At 34.8% G+C, this 15136-nt stretch overlaps 1 protein-coding gene across 1 annotated transcript; it reads left to right on the plus strand.

Annotated features, from left to right (window-relative positions):
- The first annotated feature begins 1275 nt into the window (after window positions 1-1275).
- LOC132560218 (ubiquitin-conjugating enzyme E2 T-like) lies at window positions 1276-7773 on the plus strand. Its single transcript, XM_060224878.1, has 6 exons — window positions 1276-1390; window positions 2068-2137; window positions 2558-2663; window positions 4298-4396; window positions 7236-7331; window positions 7572-7773. Exons 1-6 carry the CDS (start codon window positions 1282-1284, stop codon window positions 7707-7709), a joined length of 618 nt encoding a protein of 205 aa, XP_060080861.1. The 5' UTR covers window positions 1276-1281; the 3' UTR covers window positions 7710-7773.
- Window positions 7774-15136: the final 7363 nt, after the last annotated feature.

A 15136-nucleotide genomic window follows, 5' to 3' on the forward strand; every position in this document is an offset into this window, starting at 1 on the left:
TGGGCGAAACTGATGGCACAAACGAAATAATTGGATAGGAATACAGTATGTTTCATGTAAAAAAAACTGACCAATCAAAGACCGATACGCTTCATTGAAGATAGGAAAGGAGCAACACCCAACATTTGGATTTTTAAAGGTGGGAACACACTGTATGGTATTATTCTTTTTAGTTGATTTTGTAATTTGATGTTTTCTCCGTTTTGGTCGTTAATTATTCGTGTCGGTTCCCACAAGTCCCCACAAGTTATGCGTGTCGACACGAGTGTCGCCCAGGCAATAAAGCATGTTTCACGGTCTATTGTTCAGAACGCATGTTGGAATAAATAAGAACTACCCACACTACATATTATACTAATACACTTCTATTTGTACATCCTCTGTATTCCAGGCGTCACGACAAGACGAAAAGATTAGTTTTATCCTTTACTGTGCACCAAACAAATCTATAGGTCACATTACGGTATATTGTAAATGACTTTAAAGTTGAGTTTCGCTGCCTTGTAATCTTCAAAAGTAGCGTACCAGTCTGTGGTTGGGTCTTTTTTGTCTTCTGTGGAACAAATCCAATTACTTCGCTTTTGCCTTCAAATTTGACATGACATGTTCCAGAGGTGCAGAGAGCGAAAGTAATTGGTACCACTGGAGTATCGAGGATGCTTGTTGTATAACTAAAATTTAAAAAAAAAATCGACTTACTTTTATCAGAATTAAAGAAACAATAAATTAGTTCAGTAAATGCCAGTGGAAAGGATCGAATTCCTCAGGGTGTTTTTCCATTACCCTTTCTATTCACCTTCACCGACTTCTAAGACTGTGGTTTTTCATCTTCTACTACAGCTTGATGGATTTATAAAAATTGAAAAGATACTGTATTTGGCGATTTCTCTCGATTTGATTTGTTAGTTAATGTTTCTTACTATTTATTTCTTCCTCTTGTCGGTTGCTGAGATGTCCTGTTTGAAATTTTGGACATCTTGTTGGCTCTTGTCGTCAATTAGTGTTCTTATCGGTTCTGGTGTTTAAATATGTAACCCCCCCAAAATTATGAAAACGAAAATAGAGCTTTTGTTGTGATATAAGCGACAAGAAAATTATTTTCCTTCCCAGGTGGTTCCGTAGGCGATCACATGTTTGAGTAAATTTCCATTTCAAATAATAAATGGGATATGTGATTTCTTTCATTACGGATACAAAATTTATTGTATTTATTTTAATGGTGTAAGCGACATAAAGCGGGAAGTCCGAATAAAAAACAACATACAAACGATATTTATAATAATGCAGCGTGTAAGCCGAATGAAGAAGGAAATCAAGATGCTATCGGAATCCCCACCTCACGGGATATCTTGTTGGCCAAAGGACGATAAAATAGACCAGCTTGAAGCACGTGAGTTCTGAAAGTTGAAAACAGTATCGACGGACGATTTACCCAATACAACAAAATACTACCCAATACAATACTTTCAACGTTAAATTTACCCAACACATGTACCGATGATATTACTGTTTTACATAACCATACTCGATACAACATGCATTTTTCAACATTGCCATAAACTGTCAATATTTCGTTTTACGTGATTCACGTGATATGGTATAGAAAACAACGAATTAACAAATACACTTTTACACGAACTGACTTGTTCACATTTCAGTAATGATGTCTTTAATTTAGTAAATAATAAACATTTATTTTTCAATATTGTTGTGGTTGCTTTTTTCTTTATCACATTGCTTTTGTTTAAAAATTGAATTATGAATTTGATGAAAATGAACCTTTTATTGTTTCTGAGTGTTTTGTTTCTTTGGGTACAAAAAAAAGATAATATTAACAGATATCTAGAAAGGACAGGGACTGCAGGATTAAAACTGAATGTGGATTGGAAGCAACACAGTTTAACTACCATTTTAGTCGACAAACTATCTTTTATTTTTATTCTTATTTAACATAAGGACAAAAGGTATATATCTATTTCTCCTGAGTCCAGACATACTTCTTTTTGCAGCTTATACTCTAGATTATATATAAATATGTAAAGTTTAAATACACTTCATATATTTCAGAAATTCTTGGTGGAGAGGGCACTCCATATGAAAATGGAATATTTAAGATTGAAATTCAAATTCCAGAGAGGTAATGTTTTCATCATGAAATTGTTTATCTGTCATGATACAGTACTATTTGTAAATCATGATCACATGTTAATTTTAAAATCTAGGGTGCAAAGACTTGTTTAATTTATTAAAGGCATTACAAATTTAGCCCTGTATATTGAAGAATTGGAAGAGAATATCTCTGCTGTTATATCCAGGCTACTGTGTTGAAACACATGTACAGTACTGTATCATTATCGTTAGTTTAAAGGCTTCATCACACAGCTGTACAATCATCAATATTGCACACTAGGAATTCAATACACCTGACTCCATCTGCAGCAACATGTAGGTAAAATACAAAATGTCTTCCAGTGTTTGCTATCTCCCACATTGTAGCATTGAAAAATATCAACATGGTATGTAATATTAGTCTTATACATATATACTTCGTTGCTAGGTATCCTTTTGAGCCACCAAAGGTGCGGTTTATTACTCCCATATACCACCCCAACATTGATAATGGTGGACGCATCTGTTTGGATACCCTTAAAATGCCTCCTAAGGTAAGAATGACTGAAACAGCCAGTCTGTCTGTCACACAGTTATGTATTTAAGCATAAGCCATTTTTAAAAATTTTCATGGAGTGTTTTTTGTGACCTTTCTCAGGAGCCAAATTGCCTCTGACATCAAGAAGCAGTTCTGTATCAAAATCGTTCAGTGGATTTTCTTAAGTCTCGTTAAAGATAACCATGTTCAGGCACTGGAGGGTTTAAAAAATTTTGTAGCAGGTGACAACGAAAGTAGATATCAAAACATGGAAAACAAATCTGTTTTGCTTAAAATTTCCAAAATATCATATTTTGATCTACTTAACAATTATCACACACTATGTATCTTTATCAAATTATATTCCTTCATCATTTTATAATCTCCAAATCTTTATCTAAAGTTCAGCATCAAATATTTGTAATGGTTCTCTCCCCTAACAGAATCTGCAAAAGATATATACGTTTAGATCAATGTTAAACTGGTCAAATTCATGGACAAATAAAACAGGCTAAATTCATTAGTTTCATGGAGTCCAACTTGAGTAAAAATTGAAATATTTATAATGTATGTCACATGAGTAATGCTTTTTCAGCATTGCAAATAAATGACTGTTAAAAAAACCTATCAACTCAGTTGTTACTCTAATCCAGAAATCCTTTTAAATAGCAAAATTGGCTAAATTTAGCAAAATTTTGCTTTTTTAGCAAATAATAATAAAGATTGCTTTTAGCAACTTTCAGTTCTTACTTTAGAAATGCAATTTTCCCTATGCAGGCTTTTTAATCACTGAAGTTAAATTATAATTTCATTTTAGGATAAACAAATATTCAGAATCGAGCAAATTAGAATCCTTAACTGTACAGTTTCTTGACTGAATTTTGAATATGTGACTCAGTTATATTTTGATATGAATAATTCAGTGGTATAGCTTATCACTTGTTCAGTGGTGAAATTTAACTACAAATGTACATGTGTACTAAACCTGAGTGTCAGTTCAGTCATTAATCATCTCCCCTTGATGTAACTGGTACTACCCAGCAGATTTTACAGCAAGATATCCTTGAACAGAATTCATCTTATTTCTGAGAAATTTGCACTTGGAACTGCTGTGAGATTGATTCAGGAAGTAGTGAACCAAATGTATTGATATTGAACAGAAAGTACTGAAGCAAATGTATTGATATTGTACAAGAGTACTGAACCAAATGTATTGATATTGAGCAGTAAGTACTGAACCTAATGTATTGATATTGAACAGGAAGTACTGAACCAAATGTATTGATATTGAACAGGAAGTACTGAACCAAATGTATTGATATTGAACAGGAAGTACTGAACCAAATGTATTGATATTGAACAGGAAGTACTGAACCAAATGTATTGATATTGAACAGGAAGTACTGAATCAAATGTATTGATATTGAACAGGAAGTACTGAACCAAATGTATTGATATTGAACAGGAAGACTTTTAATTGTTTGCTTCATTTATACCCATCCTGGCAGCATCAAAGAAATATGACTAAATGGTAAACTCTCTACTTTAAGCAATTTTACTAAGTATCTTATTTATTAATAATATTTATTAACTACACTTATTGGGTTGAATCTGGTATTGTAATTTAGCCAGATTTTGAATCTATTTTAGGGAGCATGGAAGCCATGTTTGAACGTCAGTACTGTCCTTACGACTATACAGCTTCTAATGGCTGAACCCAACCCAGAAGATCCCCTCATGACAGAAATTGTGAGTATATATAAGAATATTCTTAATAATGACATAAAATCCAAGAGTAATGATACAATGTTTACTGTTATGATCAGCCAAGTCATATATTTACCATTAAACAGAAGTGGCTAAAAATAAAATAGATGTATTTGCTAGTCTTGCGTTTATTATGCAATCTTACTGTGAAAATAACAAATACTATACACGATACTTCACACTAATGAGAAAAGATTTTTATGCAGTATTGCATCACCATAACCTCATTATGATAGTGAATTGCAACACAGACTTTATGCAGCTGATCATTCTGAATTAGGGAAATCAACCATATATAGCAACAATGGCCATCAACGTAATCATGATGTTAGAATTGGCCCTAATGAGTCTGGCCCCACCCCCAGGGATTAGCTTCATTGTTATAGCTTTAAAGCTGTTGAGATCTCCACCCCATAACTGGATATAGCAATATATGTTAGGATTGCTTGGTATCAAGAGATAACCACATTTGTTATGGAAGAATTGACCCTTGGGTGTGGCACCTCAAGGGACATTATTTCTGGGTCATATTATTGATATAGTTTAGATACCAACCCAAAAACCATATACATTCTTACTGGGAAACTTAAGAGAAAGACAGTAATGATATTAGAGTCGACCCATTGGTCTTACCTCATCAAAGAGGTTAAGTGTCTGAGCTTAAATTTGTAAATATTTGAAATACCCAACCTACAGGCAAGTATAACATTGCTTGGCTTTAAAATCCAGGTGAGCAATACAGGCCCTGTTATTCACTATTATGATAGTATCCTGTTCATGCTGTCAGCCATGTGAAAATAAATACTTGAATATTTAATATTGTTCGTCCCGTGTTGCTAAATCCTCTTTACTTACACGGAAATCAGTTTTAGTATCAACATATTCAAGGAATTTTGTTGTTTTTGTATTGTGCCTATTTTATCGGTCTTAATATGCCTATAACTATTCTAAATGCAATTCTTTTGTCTGACAGGCTTGGCACTTCAGTGATATCTTATCCATTAATATCCCTTTGGGATATCTCTGTACTAGCTTTCCAGATACATTGAAGCTGTCACTCTGTTTTATTGTTGTTTTAGCAAATAAAAAGTAAAAGTTATAGCTAAGACCCAAGCCAATTTAGCTTAAAAATAGCTTTTCACCCTGGGGCATTTAATATATTCTGTTTACCACTGGTCTCAAAGTGGCATTTTGTAAATAAATGAATCTTTTAGATATTTTGATCGTACTGTTGACTAGCCATATTTGTAACCTCTAAGCTTTACTTGCCAACTGTTGTAACAAAAAACCTGAAGTGAGACCATGAAATGTCTTTTTTTCTATCCACTATAATGTTATTGTTGAAGGTAGTTTTTGAGGGTTGTGTTTAATTCACTTTGTAGCACACAATCAGAAGAAGGTGGGCTGTTACTATCACCTTTCATCCATGGTCCATCTGCCTGCTCTTAAACAATTCTTGTCATTTTATATGAAGCTCCCTAAGCCCTACTTATGCATTGTCGCTTCTTAAGCCCTAGTTATGCATTGTCCCCATTTTGACCGATTAGAAAAACAGAATGGCTGACAGATGGCCATCTTGGTTTTTGACAGGTTTTCCTTGGTCAAACTGGCTGATAGGCGGCCATTTCAGATTTTGGATATGGAAGTTTGTTATTGTTCTTTCTTGAAGCGTCCTTGGATTAAGGGGACACAACTCCGCATAAACGGTGGGACCTGGCCCCTAGGAGTAGGAGGGGCAGGGCTCAATATGGAAAGTAAAGAAACTTTTCCAAAATCCCTCTTCTGTAAAAATGCTTAGAGTTAACTCCTATTTGGTCAGAAATATTCTTCTGTGAAAGGGAAATAAATTTCATAAATGTTGAGTCTTGACCTTGGGGGAGGAGGGTGGGGGGTGGAGTGGAGGCAGGTTCAGGGCCCAAAAACAGGAAGTTAAGCAAATGTTTTATAATCCTTCTTTTGTAGAAATAGGTATACATACGTGCATAATAGTTAAACCTTAGTTTGATTGAGAGCTTTAGAATATTTTGATCTCTTTCTAATTCAAAAAGGAACAACATGGCAGTTGTGAAATCTCTAGTCAACTTTTTCAGTTTCCTAGCTCTGCGTATTCTTAGGCTTTTCTTGTGTATATTTCACTTTCACATTCATCACTTGACATTGTTTATTGATGGAATACCTGAAAAGATCAAGCTTACTTTGACCTCACAAACGGTTTCTTTATAGATTTGTTTAAGGACTAGCTGTTAGCTTAGGTTCTTTTTGGAATACCAGTATGAATTCTAGCAGTCTACAGTATGTCATATAATCTGATCCAATTTTCAAGATGGCGTCTGAATTTTAAAGTTAGATATTTCATGTTTATGATATTTATTTCACAAGAAGTTATCATGAAACTTGAGGGACAGGATACATACATACCATAGTGATATATATTAGAAAAGGATTCTAAGTCTTCAAGACAAAAAACAAATGCTTTAGTTGGTCCCAATTATATTTGAGAACTTCATTGTCCTTGGTCAGGGTCATTTCAGTCACATTTATACACTGAAACCAACTTGTGATGCACAGGATATCAGAAGGTCAACCAAACATAATTTACATATGAATTTTAAAAATGTCGCTATATGGTTTTTAAACTATATTGATATGTCTAAAAAAATGATAGAAGAGATAAGATCAATTTTATATACCAGATATAATCAATAAATATTTGCCTGTGGTGTTAAGTCTCCTTTCAGATAAATAGTTGTTGCATTGTCAACATAAATATTGCATTTTTAAGATAAACATGTCTTATAAAATGTGTTTTGTTTTGTTTTAGTCAAATGAATATAAATACAACAAGGTTTTGTACCTACAACATGCCAAGGACTGGACAAAACAACATGCTATGCCAGAAATCACTAAACCTCAACAGGTCAGTTTATGGCAGGTTTCGATCATGCTAATTACTAACTATGATATTTAGAACTTTGTACAAACATAGACCAATGATCTCTAGAACTGACACTCCTTGGAATCAAGTTCAGCTTTGTTATGTAACAGTATTTTGACTTTACACTTCACAATGAATTTCTTTATACTGATATCATTTGTAAATTAATCTTTATGTCTTTAAGTTTGATTCTGTTTGACATGTACTTTTGTTTTCAATCAGCCAACAAACCTCAGTGACGCGAAGATGGGACAGGAGAATTCTCTTCAAACATTGAAAACAAAATCTGAACCGCCAAATTCGGGTATCAAGAGGCAACAAGCCATAGCAGACATTACAAACAAAAAACCCAGAAGTTGATACTGAAAATCTCAACTGGATGTCACTAAGAATGAGAGAAGCTTATGATAGGAAGCATTCCTAAATATGTTGCCAGTTAGAAAGGCAAACCACCTGATTAGCTGGTCGCATTAATGGAGGCGATAAAGGTCAAAGCCAAGGAGAATGGAGGGAGATGTCATCTTAATGGATTGATTTCAACTTCTTAATGAACAAAATCTGATTGATTGAATTTACGTTTTATTTTGAAATTGAAAATGTAATATTTCTTGTGATAAAAGGTACCTTATTCAACCTAGAAGGAAGGATTTGTATCTGAAAAAGTGATGCCTGTAATGATAAAAGTGATGCCTGTAATGATAAAATGCACCTTAGTAAAATTCAACCAAGATGGAAGGATTTTCATTTAAAAGTATTGAATGATTGTTATATGATATAATGTGTGTGCTATGTACTTGTTTACATAGGAATGCATGTATTAAGACTATCAAACATTGAAGAAGTAATATTGATATTGTTATACACTAAGTTTATTTTGTCTTTCCTTACTTTCGTTGACCTTGTATGATTATCCCCATGTGACAAATGCGTTAGGGCATATAGGGGTATTCCTTGTCCTTGTCAGCACTCTTTATGTAGTAAGTGGCTTCATTTCTAAAAAATATTTGATCAAACTTCACAAACCTAGAAAGGTGTGTTCTACCATAGATGAGTTTGAATTTCAATGTTCCAGGGTCAAGATTATGGATACTGTAACTATCTATAGAAAATCGTTGTCAGTGCTCTATAAGCCGATTCCATGAAGGATTTTGATAAGAATACACACACTAATGATGGAACATTATATATATCTTTAACAGATTTGAATTTCAGAGTTCAAAGGACAAGGTGAAGGTCAGAGTTGTTATTTATAGAAAATCCTTGTCAGCTCGCTAGCATCTTCATTTCGGTCATACGTAACACATTTATAAAGGACTAGAATTACAAGGTCATAGGGTCAAGTTCATTGTAACTTTTTAAGAAACTCTGTACTAGCTGTTTCATTTCTTAGATGAATTTTTGGGTCAAGGTACTTGTGGCTTTCAATCTAAATTCATTGATACAATTAAGGACCATAGTATCAAACAAGTTTGATCTGTAGGGTTGGAGTATCAAGGTCATCATTGATTTTTAATGGCATAATTCTTTGAGGGATTTTGATCAAACTTCGGACAATCGGCAATCTTCATTATTGAACTCAATTCTAGGTGGAACCCAGCAACTTGTAATTCACTTATAGTTACCCCGAGGCATGTTCGCTTTGTCGCTAGACATACAGTTTATCTATAGTATCATTATTGGCCCAAGCTTATCGCATAAAGTGCAAAAAAGGAAATCGGTACGATTTTAATATATAAAGGGAAGTAACTCTGGGAGATAGGAAGTGTCAATCATGGTGGTAATCAGCCAGCAAATGTAACTAAGACGTTAGTTCAGTTTTGTTGTGATTGACGTAAAAAACCTTTATATTTGTGAAGTTGTCAACTTATATCAAATTCATATCACTATTCTGATTAAACTTTTCTGTAAATACTTGATGTTAAAATTCAGATAAAGATCTATAGACAAAACCGAGTTTTTGCATTTGTTTATTAAACTAGTGATCGGACAGGAACAGTGCTCCGACACTTATTTAATTTAGGTCATCATTTTACAAAACGACCGACTTGTCCTCTCATGATGCATGATAACTCAGTTATAGTTAATTTTCAATATAGTTATGGTGATTATATTAGTCCCGGTTAAAGGTACGTATTTTAAAGTGTTGATTGTAAGTAAACAACCTGATCTGTTCTGTTTGTATTGGTAACGTAAAATGTGTGTGGCTTGTAAACTTTTTGTTTGTATTATTGCAGGGCATACATTCAAATAAATAACCACTGGTCCGGAACTCCCGAGTTAGGTAGTGTTTTCTAACCATATTCCCTGAAACATGGGTTTAAATTAGGGACGTCAATTGTTTAGAAACTGTAATCCTGGTAAAATACGAGCCGCGGTATACCGCTCGGCTAGTGGGGACTTTAGCGCGATTGATTGGGCGTCAGACTAATAAACCATTTATTCTGAGGAGAAAAGAACAAAATAAGTTATATGCAACACAAAAACTATATCAAACACTTATCTGCTTTACAGTCAGAGCCTTGCCAGGTCTTGTTAAAATTAATATTTTATTTTTTGCTTTCTGCTATCATGGTAAATATGAGTATTTCACTTAAATGCACGGTATAATCAGCTATCATCGTATTGTGACGGTCGTCATATTTTTTGTCACTTCAAACACAACAGAGTTCATTAGCAGAGCAGGAAAGTACGTGTCTTATTTCTAAATCTAATCAAGTTTGTAAAAAAAAAATTAACTACTATGATTTTACCACTCAGTCGTATTTAGTTTAAGACTCCAGACATGTTTAATCACACGAAAGAAAATGGCACGTGCATGATTTTGTTAAGTTAGGTTGTTGTAACAATAGTTGCTGTTAAGCGAGTTGAATATAGTGAAAGAATCTACGCAATTACAGAGGGAGTGGCGTTTTAAGCTTAGGAAATTAAATACAGTGCAAAGGATGTTTTAATCAGCGGCAGTCACGCTATCAGTTTACTCATCCTTGCTTCTTTATAATGATCTTCATTTGGTAATTTCATCCAACAGCGTTAATTTTTATTCAAATCGCTAATTGCCATAACAACATTTGATCAAATTTGGCCAAAAGGATCAAACTCGGAAGGATAATCTATTTCTATACACCGCGTGTTTCAGCTCACGGGGGCCTGAAGGCGCAAAAGGTAGATTTATATAAATGTTGGGTCTGACCCCTCAAGGGCGTAGTCTAATAGTGGAAGTAGAGTAATTGCTTTAAAATCCTTTTTCCTCTGTAGAAATGACAAATTTGGTCTGAAGCATCCTTGGGTGATAGGAACAAATGTTTGTGTAAACATTGTATCTGATTTTAGAGAACAGAAGGTTGGGACCAAAAGAGGAAAAAGAAGAGCCAACTCAAACTCCTAAATATCAAGATGTACAGATTTAATCTTTGGTGATGAGGTCTCAGTTTTGTTGAAAATAGTGAACGTGAGCTTCTTGTGGGCAGAAAGCAGAGCCCAATGAGAAAATAAAACCCTGCTGTTCAACCGAACCTTTGTCAACACTACAAACCATCATTTTACTTACAGTGCAACTTCCCTCCCCAAAACGATCCTTCTCAAAACCGATCAGATTTTTGAAACCGAATGAAATAGCCACATACAGAGTGACGTCCTCTTTATTTAAATAAGAAAAACCTTCCCAATACCGATCCCTCTCCATTCCGAATACCGAACCGATTTTGTGTCCGAAATGATTGAAATATACTGCAAATCTCTTCTGAAAACGGTCTTATTTGTAAAATCAACACATGTGATGTCGGTGACCGGATTTACCAAGGTTAACATGGCGCTTGTCGGCAATGAAGCAGGGGACGCTTACTCTTCCGGAACACCTGGACTTATCCTCCTTGTACTTTTCCATGAGTTTCCGTGTAAATCTTTCCTTTGTTTAGATTTTGTCTCAGTTTTATGAAATTACAATTTGGATTATGATCATGTTAATATGTTGGTATTTCCTTGACGTTCTATGATATGCTGGCTCTGCTCAAAGGATGTCAGAATGTTGCCAGGCTTTAGTAAAAAAAATATCCTTGTTTAATTATTGAGGTTGAGTCAGTTTCTGGGGACGACGGCGGGGCTCCAGCGGGGGAATCAATTCAGTTTGCTTTTCTTAAATTGAACTAAAATCGGTCTGAAACTTAAATGGGTGAGGGCAATAGTTTCTCATATAGATGGGATTGATTCGACAACTGGGGACAGGAAGGTTGAGTCCGAAAAATTCTTATTTAAAAGACTATTCATCCGTTATGCCAGGGTGGATTTTAACCAAATTTGGTTCATGATGAAACATTGGTCTTTCTCTGTAATGAAGCGTTCATATAGCATGGCACGTGTGTCCATAAATGAATACTAGAGGTAAAATTCTTTAAAATCTTCATTCTTCTCTCTTGAAAAAAGACATTTTTGACCATATGTTTTGGTCCAGTGCTATCGGTCGAAGGAAAGTATTAGACCGGGACCAACTGGAAAACGAACAAATACTTTTAGATTCTTATTCCTATTTATAGATTACATGATTTTGTCCTAATTCGACATGAAGCATGCTGTGTTGAAGGACTATCAGTTATATTTGCATTTGCTTTGTCATCCACTATATGAAGCATACCAGAAAAAAGAACTTTCATATGGCTATGATAGCTAAAATTTCGATTGCCTTATTTGTTTATTTTTTGTTTGCGTAGTGATTCGGACTACTTTTTAGGGGAATCCCCCAACTGTCACTTGTCTTTCGCATAGCCGAGAAATAACGTAAAAAACGGGATGGGTGGGTTGGTGAGTGGATTTAGAAATACAACAAATAGAAAAATTATAAAGCTAGAGAAACAGCTTTTGTATATTTTTATGCACAAACAACGAAATATCGTCACTTCTGTCGAATACGTATCTTTCTGGATTCCTGTGTATATTGGTCTGCGATGGATGCGATGGGAATGAAATAAATCCAGAACTTGTTTGGCAATTTACACTAACGCTGGACTTCTGGCAATTAACGTGTTGCATGGATGTAACTTTCACTTCAGGTCGACATACATCCGAACCGGTTTCAGCCGTCTGGCGGAGCCGCACCACTACACCGGCAACTGTAACAATGAACAGCGAAAACGATATTGATGATCAGGGTTCATTTTCAACGCTATTATTGTGTATTTGTTTAGCTTTAATTCTTACCAGTGAGAAAGCAAACATTCTCAATAGAAACGACGCAAAAAGGTGCATGATTAAATTTTCTCAAACGGACTTTATTTCTTATTGATGTGTGTTATTTTTAACAATCACCAATACATGTGACTTCGAGCTTATTCCCATTTAAAGCTGTTCTTTCTTTACTGATTTTTCTCTCGGCGGGATTTGTTTCGGTGCAAAAAATACATCATAATCTTTTAAAATAAAAAAAATTTTACATTAATATTTTGGTAAATTCCCGAAGAAATAGTTGAGTAAGATCAATTGAGCGATGTAGCCCCTGTGGGCCTGTTGTTGAACTGTGTTTTAGTATCTGTCGGTTGCTGTGAAGTAGACAGTGTATCGTTATTTGTACCACTAAGTACACGTGCTAACATGAGTTGTCTGCACGTTTGTTCTCTAGAGAAATTAGTTATTAATGGATCATAGTTACAACATTCAGTAGAAATAGCATTGTCACAAGACGGTTATTATACTGTTAAGAACCAAACTTATTGCAGCCCTGTGAAATCGGTAAAAATTACAGTGTCTGGTACGTGTAGCAGATGGTTTCTATAAATCAGGACTATTTAAGTTGTTAAAAGCTGAGCAAATGCTATTTTCACTAAAGCACAAACGAACATTAGTCAAAATGGGAAACAGCAATCCTAAGAACGGTTTAAGGAAGAATATCAGTTTAATGCATTTTAATGTGCATTTGGAAATTTAAGATTTGACTTGCTCTTAAATCCAAAAGAAAAAAAAGATCACTAAATGTTACAGGGAAAACCAGAAGACAAATACAGTAGTCCCTATAATTTCATGCAGAAAGGACTAGGTCAGTAAAATCTGATTAGCATTGAAAAAGACTTGTGATCGTATGCATGAAAGAATAGCTATGTAAGAAGAACTGCAAAAGACTGAATGACTTCCTCAAAGGCCAAGCTATTGATGATGATTGCTTTTCTAAATGGCTATTATACAGAGAACTGCAAATGTTTAAGGACTGACCGAATTACTTCCGATAAAGACCCAGATATTGATGACGTTTACTTTCAGAGCGCATGAAGAGCTGCTTGATGAAGAAAAATATGCAAAGAAGCCAAGACTGTGATGTAAACCCAAGTTGCAGCTGAGAAGAAACCGCGCGAAAACTGAATCACTGCACTCCACATCAATAAGTTTCCAGCATGTTGTTACAGTGCTTAGTTGGCCCAACATTTAGATTCGGAGCTATTTATTGAAGCTGAAGCCTTTGTCACCTTTCACTTGACGAACGATCAAAGACATAGACTAACGAGTAATTCTGCGAAGCCGACATCGATGTATTGATGAGAATTGCGGATTGATATCAGACCGGTTCCAATAAAGAAGATAATGAACTTGCAGAAATGCCAGAGAATGTCATTTGTGTATATGCGCTAAAAGGCAATCAATCTAAGTTCACATCGGTTTGCTGGGAATGACAGGTAGGAAGAATAAGGAATTTAAGGACGTCAAAACCCTCTGTGCGTGGGTAAGCATATAAGTTCAGTGGGAGCTTATGGCACCTATGCCTCTCATGATATAATGATAAAAACTGGCATCGAACATTCATGTCACCAATCAGATCATGCGGACTGCATTCTCAAAACTCATATAATACATTTATTTGTCCGAACTGAACCAAGCCTTTAAATATCGAATTATCTACGTCTTGTAAACATGACCATAGGTTGAGAAACAAGTGTGTTACTGTATTTCAATGGTAAATTCTAAATGATTAAATCGATATCATCACGCTTGTCATACAGCTTAAGAGGAATGCTGTCCATGTTGGTTACATTGTTGTTGAGATGTCGTTATTTTAAAGGCATCATGGGCCAGATTGTGTTTCTTACTTTTTTTTTTTTACTTTGCTAATAAATATAAGTACCCATACGGATTTTTGTCACGAGACATCGAAACCTGTCAACAATTTTTTTATGGTCATTGAGGAAAGTAAAAGTAAACTGCAGACAACGTATCCAGTGGTTAACATCCACACCAAAGATAGAAGAGCTAATCTCACTTCTTTAGAATGGCGATGTTAAGTCGTCGTCAGTTTGCCTGGAACGGCATGAAGGATGAAATGACGAGGGAGAAGTTAGGGACATATTTTGGAGAATAAAGTCCAAGCAATTACCTTTATTAAATATTGACCATTCTGTAGAGCTGACCAGACGAAAATACAAATCTACCAAACTAATCTTGACAGTATAAATACATACGAATATCTTCTATACATCTATATATCAAGAGAATGTATATATACTGATTGCCTTTATGACATGGATAAAAGGGGTTGAACGTGCACGATTTTAATTTAACAATTTTTTTAATGAAAATAACGGACAAGGGATATGTTATAACGAGGCATGTGACCAAATTGAATGACACCCCATACGTTAAAAATGCACTACTCAATCAACTTACGTATAATCAGATGAAATATTACCACCAGGAATCATTTAGCCTTAATCAACGCATAATCTATTTGCAGGAAGAGAACGTTCATCATGTAATTTTCGTCTTTATTTACTTTGGCTGTGAGCAGTCTATAGCTAGTAATTGAACTGATTTGC

This window comes from Ylistrum balloti, unplaced genomic scaffold (genome assembly GCF_031769215.1).
Source record: "Ylistrum balloti isolate Yb309-2 unplaced genomic scaffold, AGI_CSIRO_Ybal_v1 Utg371032, whole genome shotgun sequence".
Taxonomy (NCBI): domain Eukaryota; kingdom Metazoa; phylum Mollusca; class Bivalvia; order Pectinida; family Pectinidae; genus Ylistrum; species Ylistrum balloti.